Source organism: Notamacropus eugenii, chromosome 5 (genome assembly GCF_028372415.1).
Source record: "Notamacropus eugenii isolate mMacEug1 chromosome 5, mMacEug1.pri_v2, whole genome shotgun sequence".
Taxonomy (NCBI): domain Eukaryota; kingdom Metazoa; phylum Chordata; class Mammalia; order Diprotodontia; family Macropodidae; genus Notamacropus; species Notamacropus eugenii.
The window spans coordinates 92,920,355-92,935,140 of NC_092876.1; the positions used below are offsets into that span (position 1 = coordinate 92,920,355).

The 14,786-nt window shown below is 37.4% G+C and overlaps 1 protein-coding gene across 1 annotated transcript; it reads right to left on the bottom strand.

The window, feature by feature from the left end:
- Positions 1-278: 278 nt before the first annotated feature.
- On the bottom strand, positions 279-1,214 carry LOC140508780 (olfactory receptor 52E2-like). Its single transcript, XM_072616653.1, has one exon. It carries the CDS (start codon positions 1,212-1,214, stop codon positions 279-281), a length of 936 nt encoding a protein of 311 aa, XP_072472754.1.
- Positions 1,215-14,786: the final 13,572 nt, after the last annotated feature.

Genomic DNA, 14,786 nt, shown 5'->3' on the forward strand with positions numbered 1-14,786 from the left:
GGGGCATTAGAATGGCTGTCAGGATCCAAAATATGGATGCACAGCTCAGAAGAATCAGGTTCATAATATTGGAGTTAATTGTCAAGGTGTGTAGGTGTCCAGGCTAATGTGGTGATTAGCTCCTTATAAAATTCTATCGCCAGATGACTTTAAAAAGGGATGTCAAGAGGTTACTTTAGGAAAAGTCTTCTCCTGGTATGACCACTATGTTTAGTCTGTGAATATTCCCCAGGATCCCTGGAAAGCACAAATTAAAATGTTGGAGTTCCAATTCTGATTTATTTTATAAGTAATAATTTTAATACTTTTTCTCGAATCTGTTTGGTCCTAACCCCATAGATGACAGGGTTAAGCATGGGTGGGACAACAACATAAAGATTGGCCAGAAGGATATGGATGTAACGAGGGACATTATGGCCAAAGCGATGCGTCATGAAAGAGAATAAGGCTGGAGTATAAAAGGCCAAGATGACACAAACATGGGAGCCACAGGTACTCAGGGCTTTTAGCCGGGCATCCTGAGAGGGGAGGTGAAAGACAGCTTGGAGAATCTGTACATAGGATAGAGCTATAGCTACAATGTCCAACATTAGAGTCCCAATAGCACATAGGCCATAGATCATGTTGACTCTGATGCTAGCACAAGCTAATCGAGCAATGCCCATGTGCTCACAATAGGTATGAGGAATGACATGGTTTCCACAAAAAGGAAGTCGAAGGATGAGGAACACAAAGGGAATCACTGTGAAGAAAGACCTCACTACCACCACAATGCCCATCAAGGCCACCACCCTGTTGGTAAGGACAGTGCTGTAATGTAAAGGATTACAGATTGCCACATAGCGATCATAGGCCATAGAAGACAAGATAGCAGATTCCATCACAGTGAATATATGTATAAAGAACATCTGGATGAGACAGGTCCCAAAGTTGATTTCCCGCAATCTAAACCAAAAGATTCCCAACATCTTAGGAATGGTAGCTGTTGATAGGCCTTGGTCAATGGTGGCTAACATGGCCAGAAAGTAGAACATTGGCTGGTGAAGTGTCTTCTCAGTCTGTATCACACAGAATATGGTGATGTTTCCCAAGAGGGCAATAAGATACACAATACAAAAAGGGAAGCCAATCCAGATGTGGAAATTTTCCAGTCCTGGAATTCCCAGTAATATAAAAAAGGGGGGATGGAATTGAGTATCATTGGAATGGGACATACTTTTTGTAGTTGCAAATGGCTATGATCTTTGCAGGTAGAATTTCAATCACTGGAAAGGATTCAAATATTATCACTTCATCCTTCCGCATTCCTAGAGAGAGATGGGAGAGTTTGTTTTTTTCAATACCTCTAGGATAAAATAATCTCAGAATATGAGGTAACTTTAGAAAATTAGTATCTCGTTAAACACTTGCCTGAACAGAAATCTGCTCTACGACTTGTTAAGTAGTTATGTAGCATCTAAGTAAAATCCCCAAGTGACCTGGAACTCATTGCCTCCCAAGTCAGGCCATTTCCCTTGTAGATAGGCCTAATTCCTAGGAAGCTAATATTTGCATTGATCTAAATTATTCCAGTCTTGAACTCCTACCAATTCTGCCTAGTTTTGCCCGTTTAGAAATTCTTTTCATGTAGGATAGGCTTCCAATAGTTGAAGACAGTTATCATGTTCTTCCCAAATCTTCCCCCCCCCCCAAACTAAATATCCTGTTTCTTCCACCTACCTTGGAAAGGCTTCAATTTTTGTCAATATTTCCTGAAAGTCCTCCAATGTGTCCATATCAACACAATGTCAATGCCCATTCTTACATGTGACAACTAAAATTGAACACAATATTAAAAATTGTACTTCACCAGAATAGAATACAAGTACCTTATCAACTCCTTTCTATTTCTGTTGAATCAGTTTAAATCTGAATATTAGTTTTGGTGTCTATTCCATAACATTGACTTATAGTGAACTTGTATTCCAGTAGAAAAAAAGAGACCTTTTTCTTTTTAAAATGAGTACTATTATGTAGTCGCATTTTCCCCTGTCTATAGTTACATATTTTTTCAGCACTAATGCGAAATTATTACAATTATAAATAAGTAATGTTGTCATATTAGATATATCTCATCATTTTCTCATCTTGAATTTTGTTTGGAACTTAGCAATCATTCAGTGTGCTAATCATCCTCCCAATTCTGAGTCAATATTTAATTATGTACACCTGCAAAGGCAAGTGGGAAAAGAGCACTCTACATGAGGTCACACTGCTATAACATCTGAACACACCATCCATTAATGTGGCAAAATAAGACAAATACTATAGCAGTTTCTGTGACTTAATCCATTTTTTTTTCAGTAAGGCACTTCAAAAAACAAAAATCAGAAAGAAATATAAATTTGGAAACCTCAGTAAAGTCACCATCAGATTATAGGGAAATCTTGCTCCCCCACATCTCTATTCTCCATGTAGGAATAACTAAAGCCAGCACACAGAAACCTAGAGAAAATAATGAGAGTTTTATTCATGGTGCACTATGCCCTGCCCACATCTTGAATATTGTGCTCAATCCAGAGAATCAGATTTCAAAAATAATATTTAAATTATACTGTACCTACAGGAGGAATGAAATAATTTCAAATGATTTGAAATAGTCAAAAATATAAGTTTAAAGAAGGATTGATATTTGATTTTAAGACGATAATATTTAGGTGATGATTGTAGTATTGAATTATGAGATATGATGATAAAAATGGTAAGATTTAGGTGATGAATAAAGCATTTTAAGGGCTGTCATATAGAAAGAAGAATAATCACATTATCTCAATAACAGAACTAGAAGTCATCCAAAGTTATAAAAAAATACATAAAACATTCAAAGATGACTTTTTTTGTTTGCTGTAAACAAAATAAACACTTTAGAGTTTTGATGCTTTCAGATTCTTTCTCACTAGTGCTAGTATAAAGCTCAGAATTCATGTCCATACTATTAGTTATGTCTCTGTTATGTCTCTATTTTTTCATCTTTTCAGGTAGAGAAGAATGGGTATTGTGAGATCCTCGTGAATTTCACAAAGTTAGGAAAATGAGTCAACCAGAAATCCAGGAGCTGGAATCCAGTCCAGAATCTCCCAGAAGCCAAACAGTGAAGAACAGAGAGCTGATGGCATACTACTTGATCTAGTCTAGCTGAGGCAGGGATGCACACTCATCCATCCATTAACCATACTGCATTTAGAAGGGATGAATATTATGTAGAAATTATATTAAATCTCATCACAATCTCCCCAGTGCCTGAGATGGTATAGGGAAAAGTATGCTTATAGGATTTTGAGGAAACTATAATTTTGGCTCTTGTTAAATTTTTTTTTGCAAATATTACTTTACAAAAGTTAGGGTAAATGAAAGTGGATCATTTTTCACTAGTGCTTAGCAACAGAATCCACTGGAATGGGGGCTTGACCCCATAATATTATTTAGACAATCTCACCATTCAGAGTTGCCTTAGAGATATCAAAAAAGTCAGAGACACAAATAAATAGAGGAGGAAAGGTAGAGAGAATAGGTATAAACCACTGGGGAAAAAACTGAGACCATTTTCTTTCTCAATACCTGAGAAAAGATAGTTCCCTAAGATATTTCACTCTCCAGATTCAATTCATTCTATAACAGTCTTAATTAGTTACTCATAATAGAAAATTTGTAAGTTCTTATTTTGAAAAATCAAAATAAAAGCAGTAAAAAAATAAAAATTCTCAGCACTAGAAAAGAACTTAAGATATGATTCAATATTCCACTCTGGGTAAAACAGAATCATCGAAGACAATGACTTCTGGATTTGGAGGTAGAACACTTGACTTCTTACTATCTGTGTGAACTTTGACAACTCACTTTCCCTTATTGAGGGAAGTTTTGCTTATAGAAAATGAGGAGGTTGACCTCGGTGATTTTTTAAGGGAACTTCCAGTTCATAATCCATATATGAAACCATACATTCTATTGGAATCTTCTCTACAGCATTCCTAACTAGTCATTCAACTCATAAAGGCAAAGCTTTAGCAGAATTTTTTTTTCCCATGGTAAGATTTTTTTAACCTGCATTTCTGTAGTGTCCCCCTTTTCTTCTTTGGGTTTTCTCTTCTGGGTTCACTGAAGATAAACCTGTTCACCTGTTCCTGTTTTCACATTTTCCCTATAAAGCATTTAAGTGTGTATGTTCACCCTTCATTTCCAAAGAAGACCATGATATAAGAGAAATAATGCCACGACTTGCACTTGACTTTTTTTTACATGAGTGAGGGCTAAATCATTTCAGTAAAAACAAATGCAATGTAATGATCAATTGTTCAAGTAAACTTCTGGCCCCCTTCCATTTGCTGCTGGAAAAAATATCTTTTTTCCTTACATGATTCACTCCTTAGTCTGGGATCTCTTTCCTCCCCCAATTTTTCCAGCCTTTTACCACATGAACTATTCCCCACCCTCTGGCTATGTAGAAACAGAACTATGTTCAAGGTAAAGAGATGAGAAAATGCAAGTCACATCCTTCGTTGCAGAGGTGAGGGTCTATGGATGTGAATCGTTGCATATCCTATTATGATCAATGTGCTCATTAGTTTTGCTGAACCGTTTTTCTTTTCTTCTTTTCATCTCTGTTAAAATGGACCATTCACTGGGTAGCAGGAGAAGAAGGGTATATTTAGAAATGAAAATAATGTAGTTCAAAAATCAACATTTTTAAAGAAAAAAGAGATTAAACTGCTAAGGTTAGAAAAAATAAAATGGGAGTCATTGTTTGACTCACCAAGACTGATACCAGAAGGAAATTTTCTATCTGTCTTGACATCACTCTGGTGACCTCTGAATAGGTGTGAGGAGAGAGGCTTTCTATTGATGTAAAACACACTGAATGATTTCAGCCTTAAAACTCCTAACCCCCGGCCCCCAGTCTCTATCCTTTGGGAAAGGGAAAGAGCTCAATTCCTTTAGGCTGGTTTTAATAACCAACAAACACTCTGCCCAACAGGGAACTATTGTAGACGTACCTGGGACCTGACTTCAGGGCAGGGAGTGATGAGAGAAGGCCTACTTGTGAGCCAAGAGGCTGTTCTCCATGTGAACTATAGAAAACAGGTGAGATTATTTAAGCAGAAGGGCCAGGACTCGGAGAATTGCCTAAGCAGGAAATGGAAGTAGGAGGCTGACAAGGGAAACTTGAACCAATATGAACTGAGGGCACAGTAAATATGACACAAAAAAGTTAGAATTAACCAGTTTGCTTGAAAAATGTAACCTTAGAAAATATTTTGCTCAACTGTCTTTTCACTATTAACATGTAGCAGGGCATACAGGACATAAAACAATAAGCAGTGGGTTGGGCAAACATTTTCACTTCATAACTGTAATAGGTGATATTTTGCACAAGAACCAAGTAGAAGGACTCCAAGTAGATTATGAGTTTCTACAGATGGTTCTTTATTTATATGATTTTGTGTTGACTTCCTCAGGTTGCAGAACATTACAAGGTCTGCTCAGAGAAATAGTCAAAAGATAATGGATCATCAATCAAAGTAGGAAAAACTAAATGAATGAAAATGCCTACTAGACAGTCTATAATATATAGTTGGATAACAAGTTAATTAAATCGTAGTTGAGTGCGTAAATTCTGGATGGAACCTCCTAATAGACACTGAGAGGTCTAGAACTGAGTAGAGAAACAAAGAATGCTAAATTGTTCAGTGAATGTTGTGTACTACTTCTAATGATACTCAGCACAAAGAGATATTTTCTAAATACAAATGATTTTTCTCACCATAATTCCTGGTTGGGAATATAAAATTAGTGTGAGGAACTCAAAATGTGGGTGATACAAATAACAGTGGAGAGACATATTGTGAACCCTAATGAACCCTATTTCCAATGATGACCTTTGAGCAAGAAGTGATGTAAGAGTTGTCTCTGAGAAAATGTATGAAGATGGGAAAATAAGCAGACTACTATTGCGGTAATGTCAGAGAATAAGAGATGGAGAGTCAGAGATTGTTTCCTACAAAATATTTTTTTAAAAATAATAACTAAAGAAAAGTTTCCAATAAGTTGAATGGATCCACGATGGGGAGGTAGTGTCTAATGAAGAATATGGTCAAGAGTTACACAAGATGGAAAGCTTCGATGGCTTGCAATAAACATGTGTGAAGGAATTATACATTGATGAAATCTCAAAATTGAGGTAATGAGACCAGATAAATGCCTGGACTGAGATCATATTTTATTCAGATACACAGGATCTTAGATGCAGAAAGTACCCAAGAAGTCACTTAGTTCAACCAATACCTAAACAATAACACCCTCTCCTCCACATCTTTCAAGCATTCAGGAAGGCACCTAGGTGGTACAGTGGATAGAGCACTGAACCAAAAGTCAAGATAACCAGAGTTCACATCTGACCTCAAACACTTACTAAGTATGAGAACTTGGACAAGTAGCCTTAGTCTTAGCCTCAGTCCACTTACTTATAAAATAGGGATAATAACAATAGCATTTGCTTTACTGACTCAAGAGATAATAATAAGCAAATAATTATCAGGAGATATATATTTTACCAACATTAAAATAATATGCAAATGATAGTTCTTATTATCATCATAGGTCAGCCTATACTGAATGTCTTCACATAAAAGTGGAACTCGTTATCTCCTGTGGATCTGCATTTTCTAATTGTATCAAGACATCCTTTCCCAAGAAACAAATACATTAGTCATCCTACTTTTTGTGTTATTTCTGGAGAAACAGCCCCTTTTCCCAGGTCTACTCTGTCCTGATCTTTTTGAGCAGTGAAGAGTTCAGTACGTAGGGATCAACCAGTAGACAATTTTATTTATTGAAGGATATTCCAGTTGAATTGATGAGTGAATTACAAGAACACTAAGTGACAGAATGACAGCATGACGCAAATATGAGATTTACAATTGTTGAGGATTTAAACCAGGCATCTACAGAACAGAAGGAGCATGTCATAGTTGAGTATAAAAAATGATCAGATATTAACAGAATATTTGTGTCAGGATGAGAAATACCCTTTTGTTGGGACAGAGCTAAATTTCAGATAGTTGTAGACAGTCATGTCATACTCACAGGCACAATTGAGTCAAGGCATACAGAGATGGGAATGCCAAATATCTGGGTGAGGCAGCCCTCTAAACTGACCTCTCCCAGGGTCAACCAGAAGATTTTCAACATCTTGGGAATGGTGATCATACAGAGCCGAGGTACATTACCAACTTGGCCAGGAAGTAGAATATGAGCTGGTGGAATTTCTGCTCAGTCCAGACCAATGTCACAAAGATTACATAGGTATGGAAGGAGGAGTTATTACCATTACATTTTTTCCAGTGTTAATCAGTTCATTGTTTCCATCACATTTTGTAAATCAAAATCTATCAATGTTTTCTCATCCTATATATTTCCTGTCTCTATCTTCCCATGAGTTTTAGAAAACATTACACTGATATCAAACTAAATCACATTATTCCAATATCATTTAGAGTTGAAACTGAAAGGATTCTCAGCCTTTTATAGGTCACTATCTACACTAGGCTCATTCTTTATATATAATTTATATTAACACAGTTGACAAAATTCCACTGTGTTTACTGTTTGTTGAGTACTAAAAAACACCCCACAAATATCTGATCTAGAGAAAACTCACTGTTAATTTAATTACTCTCCAGATAGGTTTCTCTCATGCATTTGTTAAGATCATAAACAATTGCGTGATAATTATAACAACAAAGATTACTGTTACAATCTTTGAAGTAGAAAGATAGAAAGACAAAATGTAGAGGGTATAACTTTGTTAAAGGTAAATTTGCCACTGATGTTCAACAATTCAATTTAACCAACATTTATTGAAATGTCTATACACCAATCTTTGTGTAAGTTGTGATTACAGAGATTTCTTTCTTCTCCTGGACCAATACAACAAACATGCTGATAAGTAAACACAAAATATACAAAGTACACCACAGAGTTGGTGCTTTTTCAGTATATAACTATCTTATTTATCCTCTAAAGACACTCATTAATAGGATCCAGCTGTATGGTGATTACCAATCACCTGGGAATTCTTCCCTCCACTATATGACCCCCGAAATCTAAAAGTATATTCTTCAACTAAGTTCTGGGCTTTTGTCACCATTTTCTGGCCATTCATCTTCCTTTAAATATTATGCTGTTGGGGCAGCTAGGTGGTGCAGTGTATAAAGCATCAGCCCTGGAGTGAGAAGGAGCTGAGTTCAAATGCAGTCTCAGACACTTGGTACTTACTGTTTGACAGTGGACAAGCCACTTCACCCTGATGCTCACACAGCTGCTTTAAATTACACAAATTTCACATAATTTGAATAATTATAATAAACATTTTACCAAAGTAATAAAAACACAGTAAAGCAAAAGAATTAATGTGTTAGCCTTAATTCTTATTCATGTTACCACCAGTTCTTATTTTCTTAGACCAATCTAATTTATACTAACATCTCCCCACACTTACCACCAGGGATACAAGAAAAGTATAAATAAAATAATAGGATACGCATTTGCCTGGTCATCATAAAGAACATGCCATCTTCATTATGTGGGAGTCACTTAGTTTGGTAAGCGGACTTTTGATCTATTTTGAATACTGATTTTAATATCACTATTACTACTACTACTACTACTACTACTACTACTACTGCTACTACTACTGCTACTACTACTACTACTACTACTACTACTACTACTACTACTACTACTACTACTACTACTACTACTACTACTACTACTACTACACATATTACCTCCTGAGCTTTATCGGTCCTTGATCTTTTCAAAGTATGTACTGCCAACTCCTATCAAAATGCGAACTCCTTGAGAGCAGAAGCTATCTTTCTCTTTATTTCCATCCCCAGCACTTAGTATAGTATGCCTAGTTCATAGTAGGTGCTTAAAAAAGGTACTGAATTTAATTGAATTGGTTTGGATGAGGCTAACTCACAAAAGGAACTGTATGGTAATTATGGTCTTATAACAAACACATACATATACACACAGATAATTAAAAGTGGCATAGGGATCTGGATGGCTTGATGCCTTTGAGTCACTACTGGATTTTTGCAAACTAGTCCCATTCAAAAATATTTTCAAAAGTCATTACTTTTACCAACAAACATGTCTTGTCAGCTAATTTTCATGCTTTTCACCTTAAATTCCAAACCAGGAAAATGAAATTGAAATTACAGAGCAAAATTACTTTTTGTTAAATGGTTTTTTTAGACCTCTCTATAAGTTCGGAAATAGTTTTAAAATGCTAAGATCCTCCTTTTTTCTCTTCTAATTTTCAATATTTGTTCTTTTGGATTTTTCAGATGGATAATTTCTTTTCTAGTATTGTAAACTGAATGCTCAAGTCATTGACACTCTCATTTTTCTATTTTTTGAATAAACATTTTCATATATATATATATATATATATATATATATATATATATATTAGGTTATGTAGCCTAAAAGCTTTGGCATTTTGTGACATCATTCTTATTATCTTTAACATGATTATTTATTATCTTTATGATTTTTATTTGATTCAATCACTCTTCAAGAAGTCATTAATTAATCTTTATTCAGGTCTTTATCTTACACTCATTTCCTTTCTTCTTTATCAATTTTATTGCATCATGACATGCAAAAGATGCAGTTCTTGAATTTCCCTTTTATCAATTTTTCTTTCCTTTATTTCCTAATATATGATCCCTTTTTGTAAAAATGTCATCAGTTGTTGAGAAATATGTGCATTTTTACCATTCCAATTCATTCAGTTACTCTTGTTTGCTGAAATTGTACTGATTGCATTGTCTCAGCTGTTACTTAGCACTCCAAAAAGGACTCTAATTCACTAAAAACAATCTGGTCTAAAAGTTCATATTGGGAAAACCATGGATTAAAGAATATTTGTTGTCCTTATCAACTCAATAGACTTTAACTTGGACATCCAACTATATAAATCTTGGACAAATAGGACAGATCAATAATTAACTTCAAATTTAATGAGAACAAAAATCACATTTGCGGAATTGTTCTATATACTTTCATTGACCTCATACTTCTCCTTGAAATAAAATGACTTCTTTGGAGGGATTTGTAGAATGGTCTGTCTGTTCAGTTCTGGGTAGGAACCTTCAGTTCTGAGGTCTTTTCAAAATGTGAATTTCGATAATGCCATTATTTTATACTTTTTTCTTATTGAATTTATTTTGTTTACTTCTGATTGTTTCAGACTTTCAGATGGTTTGAACATTCCACCATTTAATATATTCCTCATCACTTAATGGGGTAGATTATCCCTGAGGTCCCTTCTAGCTCTAAGAATTATTTTTTAAATGAATACTTGTACTTGCTTTTCCATTTAGCCAATTCTATTTTTAGGGAGTTATTTTCCTTGCTAAATTTTTGTGTACTTTTTCCCCCATTAAACTGATTCTTTTTTATGATCCTCTTGCATTACTCTCATTTCTTTTTTTCCAATTTTTCTTCCTCTTCTCTAATTTGTTTCTTTAAATACTTCCTCAGTCTCTTCCAGAAATTCATGTGGGGCCTGAGACCAAATTTTGTTTTTCTTTGAGGCTTCAGATGTAGCCATTGTGACACTATTGTCCTCTTCTAAGTTTATGCCTTAATCCTCCTTATCAACATAGTAACTTTCTATAGTCAACCTTTTAAAACCAATGCTCATTATTTTTTCCATCTTTTTTTATGACTTGGTGTTTCATGTGAGATGTGCACTCTGGTCTTGCAGTATCCCTAGCTTCTTGTGTTAGGGTTCTGGGTCTTACTGTTAGCTTTCAGTTGGCTTCTGGGTTTAGCTGCTTGCTTTCCTGGTAGGGTAGACTTTCTTTCTGGCTTGTAGTGGAGGGTGAGCTCTCCCTTTTGGCCTCTCCTGGGTTTGGTGTTTATCTCTTGGCTTGCTCTGGGGGTGGAAACTTGCTGCAGGGTTGCTATGCTAACAGAGTCTTTCTGGTGGCTGGACCTGGAGGAGGGATCTTGCTGTTCTGTCCCAAGGGTGGGACCCTGCTGTTGGGTCGCTATGAAAACAGCATCTCTCTTCTGGTAGGCCCCAGAGACAAGATCTCATTGTTGGCCAGCCTCAGAGTATGGCTTAACTATTGGTCAGCAATGGGATCAAGGTCTAGCTACTGGCTTGTGCCAGAGGTAGAGTTGATGAGGTGCTGTTGGTTGCTGTCCTTCATCTTCCAAGAGGAGCAAAATGACATCACCATGATAAATTTCTCTTTGTGCAGCTGTGGCTGATCTGACCAATATGAGCTTAGAATGCTCTACCACAGGTTGGGCACAGATAGTCCATGTAAATATTTGGGATTGATTTTCCAAATTTGTGCATCCTATATTGACTTTAGGCTGTCTCAGTTCTGCTTTGCTCAAAAAGCACAGCATTCTTTCTCATGTGAGCTTGCCGTGCTCTGCAGTCCTGTGCCAGTGGGATACTATAATGCACAAATTGCTCACTTGCCTAGGGGGTTGCTGGTTTGCAAGAAGGCCTGCCTTGTTGTTAAATTGCTCCAGGCTTGGAGTTTTCCTGCAGGCCCTCTGTTCTAAGGAAGATAGCTGCTTGTCTTGAGCCATGTCTCCTTTCCATCCCACTGAGACAGACCTTCAGTTGCCACTGTTTTCCTGCTCCTAAATCAATTCTGTAGCAATTTTTCTAGTTGTTTAAAGGGAAATTTTGGAGGGCTTAGGTGGGTTCCTTCCTCACTCTACCAACTTGTCACCATAAGTCCTCTAGGAAATCAGTTATACACCTGGAATTACGAAAAACATATTTTCTTATTAGATATACTACCAAAAAACACAGGAAAAATAAGAAGGTTAGATAATTATAGTCCAGTTCCCACTCAGAGTTTATTGGTTCTCTCTCTGAGTGTAGATAGCATTTTAACATCATAAGTCTTTTGAGATTGTCTTAGTTTGTTGCATTAATCACAGCATCAAAGTATTTCATAGTTGCACATCATTACAACATTGCTGTTACATATACTATGATTTCCTGGTTCTTCAAATTTCATTTTGTATCAGTTCAAACAAATTTTATCATGTTGTTGTAGTTCTTGTTGTTTATCTGAAACTTTCTCATCAATTCTTTTTTCAAAATCCTTTTTGACCTCTTCCATGGCCTGAGCCCATTGAATATTTATTTTGGATGTTTGGAATACAGAAGCCTTGACTTCTATGTCTTTCCCTGATGGTAAGCATTGTTCTTCCTCATCTGAAAGGATGGGAGAAGATATCTGTTCCCCAAGAAAGTAACCTTCTATGGTCTTATTTTTTTTCCCTTTTCTTGGCATTTTCCCAGCCAGTGACTTGACTTCTGAGTTTTCTCTCCACACCCACCTCACCCCCTGTTCTGCCCAGCTAGTGCTTAGGGGCTGAGATTCAAATGCTGCTTCCCAGCCTCAGGGCTTTTGGTGGGGGCAGGGCTGCTATTCAGTGTGAGATTAAGTTCAGGTGCTTGGGTGGGGGCAGGGCTGCCACTTGGGGCTCAGTTCCCCCAGGGGGTTTATGCAGGAACCTTCGACAATGGATTCGGGCTCCTGCCTGCTTTGGGAGCCCCTGTCTGCTTCTGCCTCTGCTGCTGCCTCCCGAGGGGGCCTGAGTTATGGAGACACCCCGCTCCCCTCTCAGCAAGCTGAAAAGACCCTCTCACTGACCTTTGGCACCTGTGGGTGGACGGACCTGCGCTGCTGCTGGAGATTCTGTCCCTGAAGCCTGCTCATATCTGCTCCCCTTGGTGCCATGCGGCCAAGGCAGGGCTGGGCTCTGCTCCAGGTCTGGTGCATGACGGACCTTTTGTGTCAGTTTTTCAGGTCTCTCTGGAACAGAAATCTCCTCCACTCCATTGTTCTGTAGCTTCTGCTGCTCCAGAATTTGTTGGGAATTCTTCTTTACAGGTATTTTATGGGCTGTGCGTTAGGAACTAGCATATGTGTATCTTTCTACTCCACCATCTTGGCTCCTCCCCTTCCTCATCAATTCTTATAGTGCAATACAGCTCCACAATCATATGCCTCAAGTTGTTCAGTCATTCCTCAATTGATGAACATCCCCTTGATTTCCATTTCTATGCTACTAGGAAAAGAGCTGCTACAAATTTTGCAGAGATTTTCTTGCTTTGCATTGACCTTTAGCTGTAAAGGGAGCTGCATATGAAGTAGCTATGATCCAATATTGTGATTTAAAGCCAGTGTTTGATTCATTCTGACCCACTGTCTTCTCCATTCCAGCCAGAGACTTCACTGGGCATGAGGTTGAAGAGGATATCAGTGAGGGACCACTGGGAGGAATGAGAAGAGTCCTAAACAGTTGTAGATGTCATATAGAACTTTCTGGAAAGGGAAGAGTAGAAGTTTTATTAAGAAAAGTTTGGCGAAGAGAGAGAAGAGAGATTAGGAAAAGGGAGGAATGGAGTTCATAGAGGGAAGGAAGGGTAACTATTAAGAAATCAAAATGGGAATTGACTTTGAGAGAAGGGGGAGAAGGAATTTGAGGAGATAGAGGAGCAAAACACTAGGAAGTGTAAAAGGGGAGTTAGTTGGTAACAAGCAAGGAAAGAACATTGAAGAAAGGAAAGAGGAGAAGATGAGAAGCGTTTGAGGAGAGTGAAGGAGAGGGAATATGAAAAAGGGTAAAAGGCAAATCAGAAGACAGTAAGAGTTCTTTTTTCTTTAAAGTATATTATATGATGCTCAATTACTGAGGAAGAGGGTAGAGAATAATGAAAATCTTTATGTCACGTAGATTGTTAAATTTTATAGATAAAGTAAATGGCAACAGAAGTCCTAGCTAATTCTGCATTGTGACCTGTGGCAACTCTGAGTTCCTAGTTCCTAAGGGAATTAGCATAATATTATTTTGGCTAAATTGTAGCAAAATATTTGGCAAATTTTCTTATGATCTAGTGGAAAATGATATCTTTTATCCACAGGAAAACAGGGAAACCAGGGGCAGAGACAAGGAGCAAGGGCATTCCAGGCACTGGAGGACAACCAACAAAAATGCACTAAGTTGAGAGATGAAGTTTCATGGGTAAGTAATAGCAAGGAAGCCAGTGTCAGTGAAGGTGGTAGTATGTGGTAGTGGAGTTATGTGGCAGGTAAGGTATAAGAACAATGGAAGGGTAGGAAAGGCACTAGAAACATAGAAAATACCTTCTTTTAATAATACTTTGACTAACCATTACACAGTCATCTTTAATATTATTTTTTGTCTTTTTCTGAAGAGGGACAGTTTCTCTTGGCCTTTCAGTATATGGCAGGATCTCACGACTTAATGATGCTACCTTCCACCCTTTTTGCTACTTCCTTTCTCTTTTTTGGATCTCATCTTTCCTGGTGTTTCCTTTGCCTATATTCTCCATGTAGTCTTTCACCTTCCTTCCCATTATGCCCAATTCAAGGCACTGAGCACCTGTGACTCACATGTAGGAGTTATGTGTGTTTTCTATGCACTAGCCTTTTTCTCCTTGTTTGCTTAGCGATTTGGTCAACACATACCCCCATATGTCCATATTCTTATTGGGAATCTTTTTATGATTATCCCACCAGCACTCAACCCTGTCATCTATGACATGGGAACTAAGCAGATCTAGGAATGAGTGCTCCAGGCCTTCACTGGCAAGTAGATCCTAGAACCTTCTTAAAGCCCAGGAAGAGTGCCCTGCAGAGTATATATGCCCTGTTCTCTGATATAGGCTA